Source organism: Osmerus mordax, chromosome 10 (assembly GCF_038355195.1).
Source record: "Osmerus mordax isolate fOsmMor3 chromosome 10, fOsmMor3.pri, whole genome shotgun sequence".
NCBI classification, from domain to species: Eukaryota; Metazoa; Chordata; class Actinopteri; order Osmeriformes; family Osmeridae; genus Osmerus; species Osmerus mordax.
Window position 1 is genome coordinate 9,657,017 of NC_090059.1, and position 12,423 is coordinate 9,669,439.

Below are 12,423 nucleotides of genomic sequence, written 5' to 3' on the forward strand. Positions count from 1 at the left end.
CTGGGGATGCACAGGGGAGACAAAAAAAATTGCCTACTACAAATGATTTAACTATAGCTCGACCCACTGACGGATCCGTCGGATGAAAGAAGTCGAAATGACGTTTAAATGACATCAGAAAAAGTACTTGCTCAGAAAACAACATAACTAGTAATTTAGATTAAGCAATGTCAAAAGAAAGCTATCACTTCATCAACATGTTACAAGTGCACGTCGACTGATACTATCCGGTAGAGCAGGTTGTTTAGGATTATCCTCAAAAGAATGACGCAAAAGACACTAACTCAAACAGGAAGTAACTCCATGGATGTATTGTCAGTATTCTCAAGACTTTGTACAGGTAAGTAGCCTACAAAGTGTACTGTAGACTGAGGAGTGTAAGTATAATTTTTGTTTTAAAATGTATTTAAAACTATATGTTTTGTTTCGTATATCTGCAGGCTATCTAGAATACTCCTAATTTATACAAGGAGGTTTAAGCGCAGAATAATCAGGTGTTCAAGGTTAACTGCAGGAGAGCCAAATAGCTGAAGCCTGTAAGTCATATTGCGTCTGAGTGTGTGTTTGTGTGTGTGCGCGTTGTTGTTTGTGTACTTGGGATATTTAACAGCGTGAACATTTACCAGTAATACCTGCCATAGTTGTTTATGCCTGAAATTGACTATTTTGGGATATTTTGTACAGATATGAGTGCGTGACACATTGCTGTAATTCTATTGTCTCCTGCTTTTAAAGGTAAGAGGAGCCACCAATGGAATTTGCTTGTAAATGTATCTATGTTCCACCATCAGCCAGTCAGAAAGAAGCCCAAAAACCAAATCCACATGTCTTTAAACGTTCAGGTGAGGTTTCAAATTCTTGCACTTCATAATATTCCTATTTAAATAGCAAAGCATGCAATAGACTTGGAATTACCATTTTCAACATACATGTATTTTTGTTATAGAACATGCATAGATTCATTCTATTCTACACTTTAGTTCAGATTTCTGCTTCTTTTAAGACATTTGTTTGAGTCCCAGTTGGACCGTGTTCCAGAACAAAGTTAGCGAAGAGAGACTGTCTCTCAGTCTGTCAGGGCAGGGACACACCATGTTCACTTCATTTCAAGTACGACAACTTTTTTAAACATAGACGTGATCTTTTCCTCCGCCCTCCACTCAGCCCTCCTGCCTCCTGTCAACAAAGTTCGTCCACGCACCCCGCCCCCCCCTCCCCCTTCAGCGGCCTCCACAGAACTCAAACCCCCCCTAGCCCCCCATCCAGCAACCGGCACAAAGACCGAGAATGGGATAAAAGGCTCAAGCCCCTCCCCCCTGTATGAGAATACTGCCTTTCATCTCAACCCTGGCACACCCCGGCCACAACAGTCCACGCCGACTCGTAGGACAGGTAGGCTTTTATGATGCGGGGCGTGATCTTCATTGTGGGGAAGAGAAAGAAAACTATAAATTAACATGCTAACCCTGAATGAGCTTCCTCTCTCACAGATGCAGCCGTAAAACAAATACAAAATAGAATGACTGCAAGCTAACTCTGTTTACCGACTCTTCTAGCACTTCTACCACCAACCATGAGAGCATCACAGACAAACGCCCAATCACAACCCACTAGCACTGAGCCAATCTTGACGTCTAATTTCCCTTTCCCTGGCTGCGGTCCAAGCAATGATGTCTCAGGGGAAGACCCATGTGATCCAGAATACACCTACATTATGTCAGAGGGTGGCGAGGAGGACCTGAGGCCGCCGACAACGTCTGGTGATATGTTCATTATGCATTCTACTGACACATTCCGAAGATGTTTTTGGACAAATGAATGTACTGTTGCTGGGTAGATTTCTCCACAGTGGTGCTGACCATCGTTTGTTCTTGTTTTTAGGTTCCTCTACACCTCCGCCGCTCCCACCTAGACCATGGTTCTTAAATTTGATCCCAGATTACATGGTTGTGTTACCTTCCACTGCTCCATCCCCCTCCTTCTCTTCCTCCTCTTCCTCCTCTAGTAAACCACCACTGGCTCCTCAGCAAGACCTGGGTAAAGGTGCATTCCTGCTCTTTCTCTGCCTTTGTCTCTCTGTCACGCTATCTCTCTCTGTCTCTCTCTGTGACTGTCTCTCTTTCTCTCTGCGCATGTCATCTACCTATTACTGTGCACAGTTCATGTCAAGTACCATGACAGCCTTTCTGGGATTGGATTGTTTTAACGTTTACATCTTTTTCTTTTCAACTCATGTGATCAGTAGATACAGGACCACTTCTGGGGAATCCCAATGTGATCCTTATCAGTTTGGGAAGACTGCTCTCAGAGGAAAACGGTTGGGAAATCATTTGTTTCGTTGATCCGAAATACTGTATCTTCAATCATTGATGCAGTATCATGAATATTGGGCCGGTCTAACTTGCTGCCCTGTGTTGTATGTATGTCCAATGACAGTGCTCACTCTCCAGGGAGAGCCCACCTCCTGCTCTCAGTGTGGATCTGTGCTGGAGTCCTGCTATGACAATGTGGTACAGTGACGAACTTGAACATAAGATGCTCTAAATACCCAAACTGTTTGATGAACTGATTGAAGTCACCAGTCACAGCACCAATGCCCTCCCCACCTGTGAAAACGTCCCCGGGTGATGATCTCATGGTTTGTCTTGTCTACAGGTGGAGAGGTGTTATTACTGTCAGTCATGGGAGCCAGCGTCACCCCCTTCCCTCTCTGACTCCCTCCCGCTTCCGCCTCCGCCTCTCCTTCCCCCAAACGGCTGCGAGGACAGCCTCTTCCTCCTGTCCCCTGACGAGAGGACCGTGTCGCCTGACGATGCCCTGCTCATCTTCTGCATAGACATCTCTGGCTCCATGAGCATGACCTGCCAGGTACTGTCTGTAACCTGCCCCTTTCCCTTACCGGGACAGTTCTCAAAGTTTGCCATGTTTCACATCTATGCAACATGGATTTTTCCTCCTTCCTCTTCTTGATCTGCAAGGTGTTTGAAGGACATAATGTCGTCTACAAGTCAAGACTTCAGGTAAGTTGCGTTTGGATTGGAGGAAACCCTTATAGACTCCTGAAGCCCACATGGTGTCAATTTACCACAGATTGACCCTAGTGTCCTCCGTTGTAACTCACGATGATTTCTCCAAACCAGTGTGTTCAGGAAGCGGTGATGCAGAGTGTTCAGAAACTGAGTTGGGCTCAACCTCACACGCGTGTGGGACTCATCACCTTCAACAACCAGGTACTGTTGTCACTTAACACATTCCCTTTTCACGTTCATGTTAGGTTTACGGATGCAATATGAAGCGTGATGTTTGTGGTACTTCACATTCACTCACGCACTCACACATGCACCTGCAGACACACGCACACACACGTATATGAATCACACCCAGTTTTGAACTTGTTGTGTTGCCAGGTGACTCTGCATGGATATGAGAAGATCAGCTCACGTTTTCTGTGGGGAGCTGAGCTGGTGGACAGCGAGTATCTAAAGGAGGCTGCCTTCAGCTTTCCCAGCCCACCTCCCCTCTCCAGGACCAGGGACGACCTACAGAGAGAGGTCCTGGGGTGAGGAACACTGGAGAAGATGGAATTGCATTGATAATAATAATTTAACTGGTCACAGTGGGGTTTAGAGAAGGGCTGCGAGGGAAAATCTGGATCCTTCCAAAAATGTTCTCCCCGTAGAGCAAAACAATGGTTCATACTGTATGTTATGATTTAATTTCCGGTTCACTCGAAACCTTCTCATAAAACGCCTCTCTTTTGTATTACAAGATTGGTAGAGAGTGGAGCCACAGCTCTTGGCCCTGCTGCTGTCCTGGCCATTGCAATGGCTTCTCGACATCCAGGTTCAAAGGTACATCTGTAACTCCAGAACTCATTATCATCTGATATCATTCTGATATTCTTCAAAAGAGATCATCTACTGTGGATGACAGTGTTTTTGTGTTTCTCCCAGGTTATAATCTGTACTGACGGGAAAGCCAACACAGGGCTGGGTAATCTTGAAGTGGAAGACAGCGATGCCCGCGCTCTTCTGTCCTCCATCATCTTCTACCAAGACCTGGGAGAGTATGCGGCCTGCCAGGGGTTTGTACAACAACACAACTCAATTTCATTGTTTGTCCTAGAAGAAGAAATAAAGAGTTGATGGTCAAAAATTCGTCAGGATTCCTCGGTTCAAATCCAGCTCAGGCAATTTCTGCATCACTTGCCCGCTCTCTCTACCCCATGCATTTCCTGTCCATCTCTATCTCTGTCCATTAAAGTGGAAAAAAGCCAAAATATATCTTCAAAAGATATATTTGATCCTAAACGATTTGCCTTTCCCAGGGTGACGGTGTCAGTGTTGTCCATGGAGGGTACAGACTGCAGGCTGGATGAGCTGGGGAGACTGGCAGACCGCACTGGGGGAGACGTGAGAGAGAACTAACACTTCCGGGCGCTGCGAAAACTCACCCACAGCTAGCCGTGTTTCATTATGGTGTCTGTTGTTCGAATCCCTAGGTGGTGATAGCAAGCCCGCATCAACTGCACACTGTGTTTGAGGACATCATCAAGAACAGGGTCATAGCCACTCACTGTAGTGTTGCTTTGCTACTCCCAAAGGCACTGTAAGAATAACATAACGAATACCATTTGCACCACCCGTTTTTTTTTTACATCAAAGCAGATTGTAAATGGCGGCATGTTACATCTGAAAACAATTATTTGTCCATATGTAAAGAATTAGCTACGGCGAATTCTAGATATGTTTTCCTGTGGGGGTTTCAAGGTTGTTATAGGGGTGAAACTTTTGCAAAGCTGTTGTTTGCAGATCTAGCCTCACAAATGGTGTGCTCATTCTCCAGACGTGTTAAAGGAGAGAAACAAGCAGGACACCGAGGGACCAAAGAAGTTGGGAACGTGGTGTCCGACACAGAAATCACCTTCCAGTTTGGTGCCAGGGATCTCCAGTCAAGAGAACAGAAGGGTGAAACGAGAGAAATTAACAGAAAACTATAGTTCCAGAATTTGAGACCATATTGTTCTTTTGATGACTATCATTTGAATGACTATTAGATGACTGTCTTTGTTTCGGCCTGTGGGCCAATCTCCCTCCCTCCCTCTCTGTCTGTCTGTCTGTCTGTCTGTCTGTCTGTTTGTCTCCCTGTTTGTTTCCCTCCCTGTCTGTCTGTCTGCCTATCTGTCCAGTGTCAGGCCTGGCCCCTGGCAGCTATGTGTCCATCCAGCTGCAGGTCAGTTACAGAAAGATGGATGGACGGAGTATGCTCAGAGTTCTGACTGTTGACAGAGAAGTGACTGATGACAGGTGAGAGGACTCACCCCCAACACACATCGTTATCGTGTGTGTGTGTGTGTGTGTGTGTGTGTGTGTGTGTGTGTGTGTGTGTGTGTGTGTGTGTGTGGAAGGATGAAGTCATCTACAGAACGTGTAGGTCGATTTCAGTAACTGTCCCTGACAGGGCATATAACACGAAACAATAACCTTTTCTCTCCTTCCTTCCCCCCTCTTAGTGTGAGAGTCCTCTCCTCCTTATCCTGTGAAATCATCCAGCTCAACTCGTCCCAGGCTAGCGCTGCCCTGGCTGTGAGGGGCCGCTTCCTGGAGGCCAGGAGAGAGGGGGAGGCGCAGAGGAAACTGTTAGAGAGATCCCTGTGAGTGAGCGGCGTGGGGGAGGGGGGGTAAGGGGGGGGAGCAAGACTGCCAGTGTGTGTGCGGAGGATGAGTGCTAATTAGTTAGCAGGACTGAGAGAAACAGCCACAAGAGTGTGCTCAAGGGACCTGTGTGTGTGTGTGTGTATTTGACTATTGTATAATGTTAAGTAGTAAATAATGCATGTTCATATGTTCACTGCAAGTTTACATACAAATTAACATTGAAAGTCTTAAAAACATAGTGGCAGATAAATGGTATAGTAAGTTGTTGTTGAAGTGTACACACTGTTCTGTGGTTGCTTTCGCAGAGAGCATAATCGCAGTGTGGAGGACAGCGAGATTTACAAGACATGGGTAAAAACCATGGATCCTATAAACAACAGTATACACAACTACACAAGGGTAAGGCCCTTTGGGAGGGTGTGTTCAGCCCCAACACAACAGATGTACTGTAAACTGTCCTAATTACCATTGCTCTTATTTTCCAGAAACAGTCTGTACTCTCCGACTCACAGGTAATGTTCACCATATACAAACAGATGTTATTCAAATGTTTTCAGTTAAAGGATCTGTGGGGGGAGGGAAGTCAAACTAAATCTAAGATGTCTTCATGAGGGACCTTGAAGAAGACCTGATTTTCTACTTTTATGTATTGTTTCCCACATTTACATTATTAAGTGTACTGTCAAATCGTAATATATTATGATGTTCTTCCCTTAATCAGACCCTAACAGACCAGGGTGCAGAACTTCTCTTCAGAATGAAGAACACCAACCGAGGGTCCTTGTCACTGCAGAACTAGCACAAAGCATGAATGGTGGCCACACCAGGTTTCTGTTTGGTTTCTTGTCCGAATGCAGTGAATTATGAGGGATTGGCTTCTACTCACAGGCAATGAATATGGACATACCAGTGACACTGCACATGTAACCTTAGCTTTAAGTATCAACTGTAAATATTGGACTATGTACTGTAAATACAACTATTCTTGAAACAGAGACCATTTTGTCACTTGCATGGCAGTTTAAAAGAGGGTGTATCTTACACCTTCCTTCTAGCTGAGCTTTCTCTCTCATCCTGGCTAAGAGCACACAAGAATAACATGACTCAGAAACACATACTGTATTCACTTGGGAGAGGAATGCAAACACCCACAATTCACACTAGCTGTTCTCAAGCTTCCAACACATTTTATTACATATATATTTACGTATATGACAGTTGGTGACTTTATGACAAATTTGAGTTATTTGTATTCAAGTCGCATTGAAAGACCCATTGTCGCACATCGAGACAACCAGACAGAAATAGAAAAAGGAAATACATTTTTCTCAGATTATTGATGACTGGTCTGCTAATATGCAGTCCCTAACAGTGGGTTTACCCAGCCATCGTTTACGTAGGTACACAGAACACAATCAATAGAAAAAGAATGTATTGTCCCCTGTCAGCCTGAGTTGCAGAGATAGTGTGCAATTGAGTACAAACAGAATAAAACTGACGCAACAATGACTAGGACCGAAATGGAGGCCAGAGTGTAAATAGACATCCGTTTCTCCGGAGCGGCTCGCACGACGCAGGCGACCACGTCACTACAGATGTCTTTACACTGAAACGGACCGTCGTTCAATCTAGGGAGGTTCCAAACCAGAAGCACATAGACAAACCACATTTCCACAGCGATACGCAGGACAATGCTAAACAAGTAGAACCCCACTGTGCTCTTGTTCTTGTGGAGGTCAATCACCATCCTGGTGTCCGCAGAGCCAGCCAGCTCTGCGTTCCCTCCCCCCTGGCCACTCTTGGAGGCCCTCTTCTGAGCCACGGCGCGGAGGTGGGAGGCGAAGAGCTCCATGAGAAGCACCGACAGGATGAGGAGGATGAAGAGGAAGTTCCAGGCCACCATCACCGGCTTGTCGAAGTGCTTGTTGTAGCAGGCTCGGACGCAGATGCTGTCCTTGGTGGCGTTGCAGCTGAAGTCCGAGTCCAGCTTGAACCAGGGCAGCTCGGCCACGAAGAGCACCACCAGGCGGACGCACAGGAAGCCGAACCACAGCGAGCGACACTTGTAGGTGGTGGTGGTGTCCACCGCCGTCCGGAGGATGGGGATGAGGCCCGTCACTAAGGCTGCCATTTGTTGTTGTTTTTCTCACTGGTTTATTGCTGAATACTGAGCAGGCAGAATACAGGATCACAAAACAACACAAAGCGTCATTGTATTCATGTAATTACTCATTCAAAAGTTGAACAGTTAGAATGTGTCAGCCCTGTCCGACCCTGTTCGACCAGGGTTGTTCCGAACAAGATGAGAAAGGTTACCTTGATAAGCTTCGTCCACAATCTTGATTCTCTGACTTTGCTCCAAAATAAGTCTTTTATAGGACGTACACTAACGCTTGGTCATCAGGATTTGCAGTGGCCACTCCTGGTGTATCTATCTGCTGACTCAACACAACACTTCTCTTTTTTTTACACAGCAGCCTAAAATTGTCAACTGTCGAATTTGACATTGTAAACAGACCAAAATCATGCCATTCATTTACATTATGGGGAAGAGGGTGCATTGTTTACTCTATGGAATGCAGCTCGACATTAATTAAGACTATGATTGTACTGTAGCTGTTCAGCTCATTCATCTTTCTGCAAGGCAGTGCACAAGAAGGCCACTATGATTCCACCAGTGTCTTTAAGTAAACAGTTTAATACCATCACAATGTAACCGTACACCCAAAATTAGAATCAGAACAGCCTACAAAAAAGTAGAAAAAAAGTTCATGATTAAAATCATCAGTTATGTTTTTAGACTGAAATGACATAACTGTCACTTATGTATGATTTGTTTACACACTGATAAACACACGTTATTATACCAATGCATTGCTGTGAATAATCGTAACCAGTTTGAACCAATTTGATTAAATGATGCCTGACATCTTTAATAAAACATTATGTACATATATCACTCCATAAATATGTTTTAATTATCACAAGATCAAAACATAAACAACCACTGTGGCCAAATCTGAATCACAGTTTTGTCCTGCAACGCTGGTTTTAGAACATCAAAACTGTTTAAATAAAAGGGGGGAAACAAGGTGTAAAGGTTGGCTTCTTAAACCGATACTTGACATCTTTCTCACATTCCCTCCTCTTTGTCAACATACACAGGCATTGTGTTAAAGGCGGAGACAGGAACTGACACAGGGACAGCCAGGCTAATTGCACTAGGTTCAGCAGAGGTTGGGGAGACCTCCATGGGGGGTGGAGGGGATGGCAGGGGCTCTGTGTGTTCAATGTGTTCCTCTGACAGGGAGGAGTTGGTAGCTTGGTCACGGTGCGTGCGTAAGTGCTTGCGAAGATAGGCTGCAAACAAAAAGGCTTTCCCACACTGCGGGCAGCTGTGGGGCTTGTTGGCCGAGTGGATCCTCTGGTGTTTACGAAGCCCGGCTTTGTTGAGGAAACCTTTGCCACAGCTGTCGCAGATGTGGGGACGGGGCTTGGGGTGCTGCTTGTCGTGCTCCTGGAGATCCGCCAGCTGTCCAAACTCCGCGTGGCACGTCGCACACTGGTGCGGGCCCATCGGCAGGGCGGCCATGTTGGAGGAATCGGGGGAGACGGAGTGCAGGCTTTCGTGGGCCTGCACTTCCTCCCAGGTTCCGAACGTGATGTCACAGTGGGCGCAGGAGAACTGGGGGAGGGTGGTGTTGGAGGGGAAGGCCGGAGCGGCCGCCCCCGGGGCCGCCTGCTGCTGCTCGGTCCTCTCCGCCAGGTGGGTCCTCTCGTGCTTCCGCAGGCTGGAGGAGACCACGAACGACTTGACGCACAGCTGGCACTTAAACGGCCGCTCCCCGGAGTGCACCCTGCGGTGCTTGTTGAGGCTGGAGCGCTCGGCGAAAGACTTCCCGCACTCGGTGCAGGAGAAGGGCCGCAGCCCCGTGTGCACCAGCATGTGACGGCGCAGGTCCCAGGACGCCACGAAGGCTTTGTCGCAGCTCTGGCATTTGTACGGCCTCTGTCCCGAGTGCACACGCTCGTGCACGGCCAGGTCGGCCGGCTGGCGGAACCTCTTGGAGCACTTGTCGCAGGGGTAGGGCTTGAACCCCGAATGCGCCCTCTGGTGCCGACGGAAACTGGAGGGGTCGGAGAACATCTTGCCGCACTGCGGACACAGGAAGGGCTTCTCTCCGGAGTGGGTGCGCAGGTGGGATTGGTAGGAGGAGAGCTGGGTGAAGCCCTTTCCGCACTGCTCGCACTGATAGGGTTTGCTCTGGGAGTGGATGCGCAGGTGGCAGGCCAGGGAGGATGAGCGCGAGAAGGCCTTGCCGCAGTCCGAACACAAGTAAGGCTTCTCTCCGGTGTGGGAGCGCTCATGGTTTTTCAGGTCCTTCAGCTCGGTGTACGTCTTGCCACACTCGTCGCAGGCGTAGGGCCTGTGTCCCTGGTGGTTACGCCTGTGTTTACGATAAACCGACGGGTCTGCGAAGCTCTTCCCGCACTCCGCACAGAAGTAGGGCTTCTCTCCCGTGTGGGAGCGCAGATGGACCTTCAGCTTGGAGAGAGTGGGGTAGCTCTTGGAGCAGTTGGGGCAGGAGAACGGCCTCTCTCCGCTGTGCTGCGTCATGTGGATCCTCAGGCATATGGCCTGCATGAAGGCCTTGCCGCACTCGGTGCAGACGAACGGCTTCTCGCCCGTGTGGGAGCGGCTGTGGTTGCGCAGCTCCGTCTGGGTCTTATAGGCCTTGTGGCACTGCGGGCACTGGAATGGGCGCTGGGCAGAGTGGGAACGTTGGTGCTTGGAGAGCTGGGCTCTGCTGGGGAAGACTTTGTTACACTGGGAGCATGCGTGCTCCTGTGCTCGTTCCTTCCCGTGTGAAGAGAGCTTGTGGCTCCTTAGGGCCGCAGGGCTGCTGAAAGCCTGCTGACAGGCAGAACATCTGAACGAAGGTTTGGCTTTCGGAGGCCTACCTTTGCCTCTCTTTCTCACAGGTGGCTCCTTCACCACCTCCTCCTCCTCTTCCTTGCTTTCCTCATTCGGTGGGGTAAACTGTTTTGTCAGTGGTGGACTAGCAGGCTGTGGAGAAGCCATATTTTTGGAGGCGGGTATAGAAGAAAAAAAACTATTGCTTTGAAGTGCTGTAGAAAACCAAAAGTGGAAAAAAACAAATTCATTATCCTACATCAAATTATTTATTTTCAACATCAAAAGGAAATGTTATTCAATTATTGAAACATAATGCTCCTTGTAAGATTACTATGAACAGCTGAGCGTAATAAGAGAAAGCATGATGACTGACTAGAATCAAAAGAAGCCACTTATAATACCTATGCAAAGAACAAAGTGGGTGGGGGCAAATCCCAAAATGGCTGGCATTAGGACCTCAGGGACAATACGCGAGTAAGCTAAACGATTGTTGTCAAAGGAAGTTGCATGTACCCAGCTAGCAAGCTAGCGGGAACATAATATATTTGAGATCAAGCAGGGACTGCGTTTTGCTGGACACCGCAGTATAAATCAAGTATTTTTAAATTTCCACTCGTCAAAGGTATGTTTTTCCAAACGCAACGCAAATCAGTAGTACAGTTATCATGTTCATATATTTCTAGCTAGCGACTCAAAATGGCTGGCTTTAGGACCGGCTGATCAAGCTGTTCGCCCACTGCACTGGTGTCATCGCATGGGATGGATCATCATCTGGCAGCCGCTAGATCAAGTTTGAAGTCTTGCAATTTTTTTTTTACTCACCCGATTTCTCTTCCTGTAGTTGAGCAAGGCTAGACAGTGTGGATAGATTGAAAGCCTCTCAAAATGCGTTTACAGTGAACTGCCACGATTGGTGATTGCAACTGATGATGGGCGGCTTTAGGACCATGACGAAAGCGCTGTTGTCGAGTGCAGCACTTGCGCGGGTTGGGAAATTGAGACATTCAGAAATAATAGCTCGTACTGGCTAGCTCTGAAGACACGAACTGAAATTAATTTCTTATTATAACTTGTGCAATGCTGACATACGTGGGGCAGTCGTGTCAGCAGTTTAAGGTAGACAGCTGTTAGTGAAAAGTAGAGTTAGGAATGGGTTACAGTACTAGTACAGGACTGTAATGATAACTTATTCTGACTTTGAAATGTTTTTAATTGTAGCTAACAACATGACGCTGCGTAAGGGCATGGCATAATCTGGATACACATTATGATATTTTGCATATGTGACTAACTTCACACAATATAATTAAAAACAGGGCAGAGCGATTTTTATTTATTTGACATAGCAAGGGGAGATATTTGAGTGGTACACATTTCCTGTTTCCTAGCAACAACAGCAGGAAGTATGTGGAATGGGATGGGGGAAAAAAAGACAATTGAAAAGATTTGTCCTTTACCTATAGTTTGGTCAGAAAACAACGCGAAGAGGGGACAAAATATGCATCGTGGGTCGAAAACCAGTTCATCCTAAACTAAAAAAGGTATTTGGTGGGGAGCTTGCATTATGGATGAAAACTTCTTGTGTGCTCACTGAAGCTAACGAACGTTAGCTGGCTAGCTAGCTGTAGCTTTTTGGTGCAATGTTTGTTTAGCTAAGCATGCTGATGCTAGCTGGCTTGTTCTGTACTTGGTCGACCAAGTACCACTATCTTGCTGATGTTTGCATGCTTGCGTGGAAATCAATACAACTTTTTTCCCAAATGTGACTGCGGTTGTCGTGTTGAATATGAACAATGTGAACAGAACCGTCTTTTGTATTTAACGCCATTCCAACAAGGCGTTGGTCTC

At 46.9% G+C, this 12,423-nt stretch overlaps 3 protein-coding genes across 7 annotated transcripts; 1 reads left to right on the top strand and 2 right to left on the bottom strand.

The window, feature by feature from the left end:
- Positions 1–111: 111 nt before the first annotated feature.
- Positions 112–6,652, top strand: LOC136950573 (circularly permutated Ras protein 1-like). 5 transcript variants are annotated; one of them, XM_067244991.1, is made up of 22 exons: positions 112–340; positions 441–536; positions 685–842; positions 1,165–1,392; positions 1,557–1,760; positions 1,882–2,043; positions 2,243–2,317; positions 2,437–2,510; positions 2,656–2,868; positions 2,979–3,020; positions 3,141–3,230; positions 3,408–3,559; positions 3,770–3,851; positions 3,954–4,084; positions 4,328–4,412; positions 4,502–4,608; positions 4,846–4,967; positions 5,189–5,306; positions 5,513–5,653; positions 5,963–6,056; positions 6,143–6,169; positions 6,379–6,652. In XM_067244991.1, the coding sequence occupies exons 3-22, from the start codon at positions 752–754 to the stop codon at positions 6,454–6,456; spliced, it is 2,316 nt and encodes a 771-aa protein (XP_067101092.1). In that variant the 5' UTR covers positions 112–340; positions 441–536; positions 685–751; the 3' UTR covers positions 6,457–6,652. The 5 variants fall into 5 exon arrangements, with proteins under 5 accessions (XP_067101092.1, XP_067101091.1, XP_067101093.1 ...); XM_067244990.1 differs by having other exon boundaries at positions 736–842; XM_067244992.1 differs by having other exon boundaries at positions 736–842; positions 2,246–2,317.
- A 233-nt stretch (positions 6,653–6,885) lies between these two features.
- gjz1 (gap junction protein zeta 1) lies at positions 6,886–7,791 on the bottom strand. The gene has a single exon (XM_067245478.1). It carries the CDS (start codon positions 7,786–7,788, stop codon positions 7,102–7,104), a length of 687 nt encoding a protein of 228 aa, XP_067101579.1. The 5' UTR covers positions 7,789–7,791; the 3' UTR covers positions 6,886–7,101.
- Positions 7,792–8,139: 348 nt separating this feature from the next.
- znf668 (zinc finger protein 668) lies at positions 8,140–11,413 on the bottom strand. Its single transcript, XM_067245170.1, has 2 exons — positions 11,398–11,413; positions 8,140–10,787 (listed from the first exon to the last, which is right to left on the bottom strand). The coding sequence occupies exon 2, from the start codon at positions 10,738–10,740 to the stop codon at positions 8,791–8,793; it is 1,950 nt and encodes a 649-aa protein (XP_067101271.1). The 5' UTR covers positions 10,741–10,787; positions 11,398–11,413; the 3' UTR covers positions 8,140–8,790.
- Between the last annotated feature and the right edge of the window lie 1,010 nt (positions 11,414–12,423).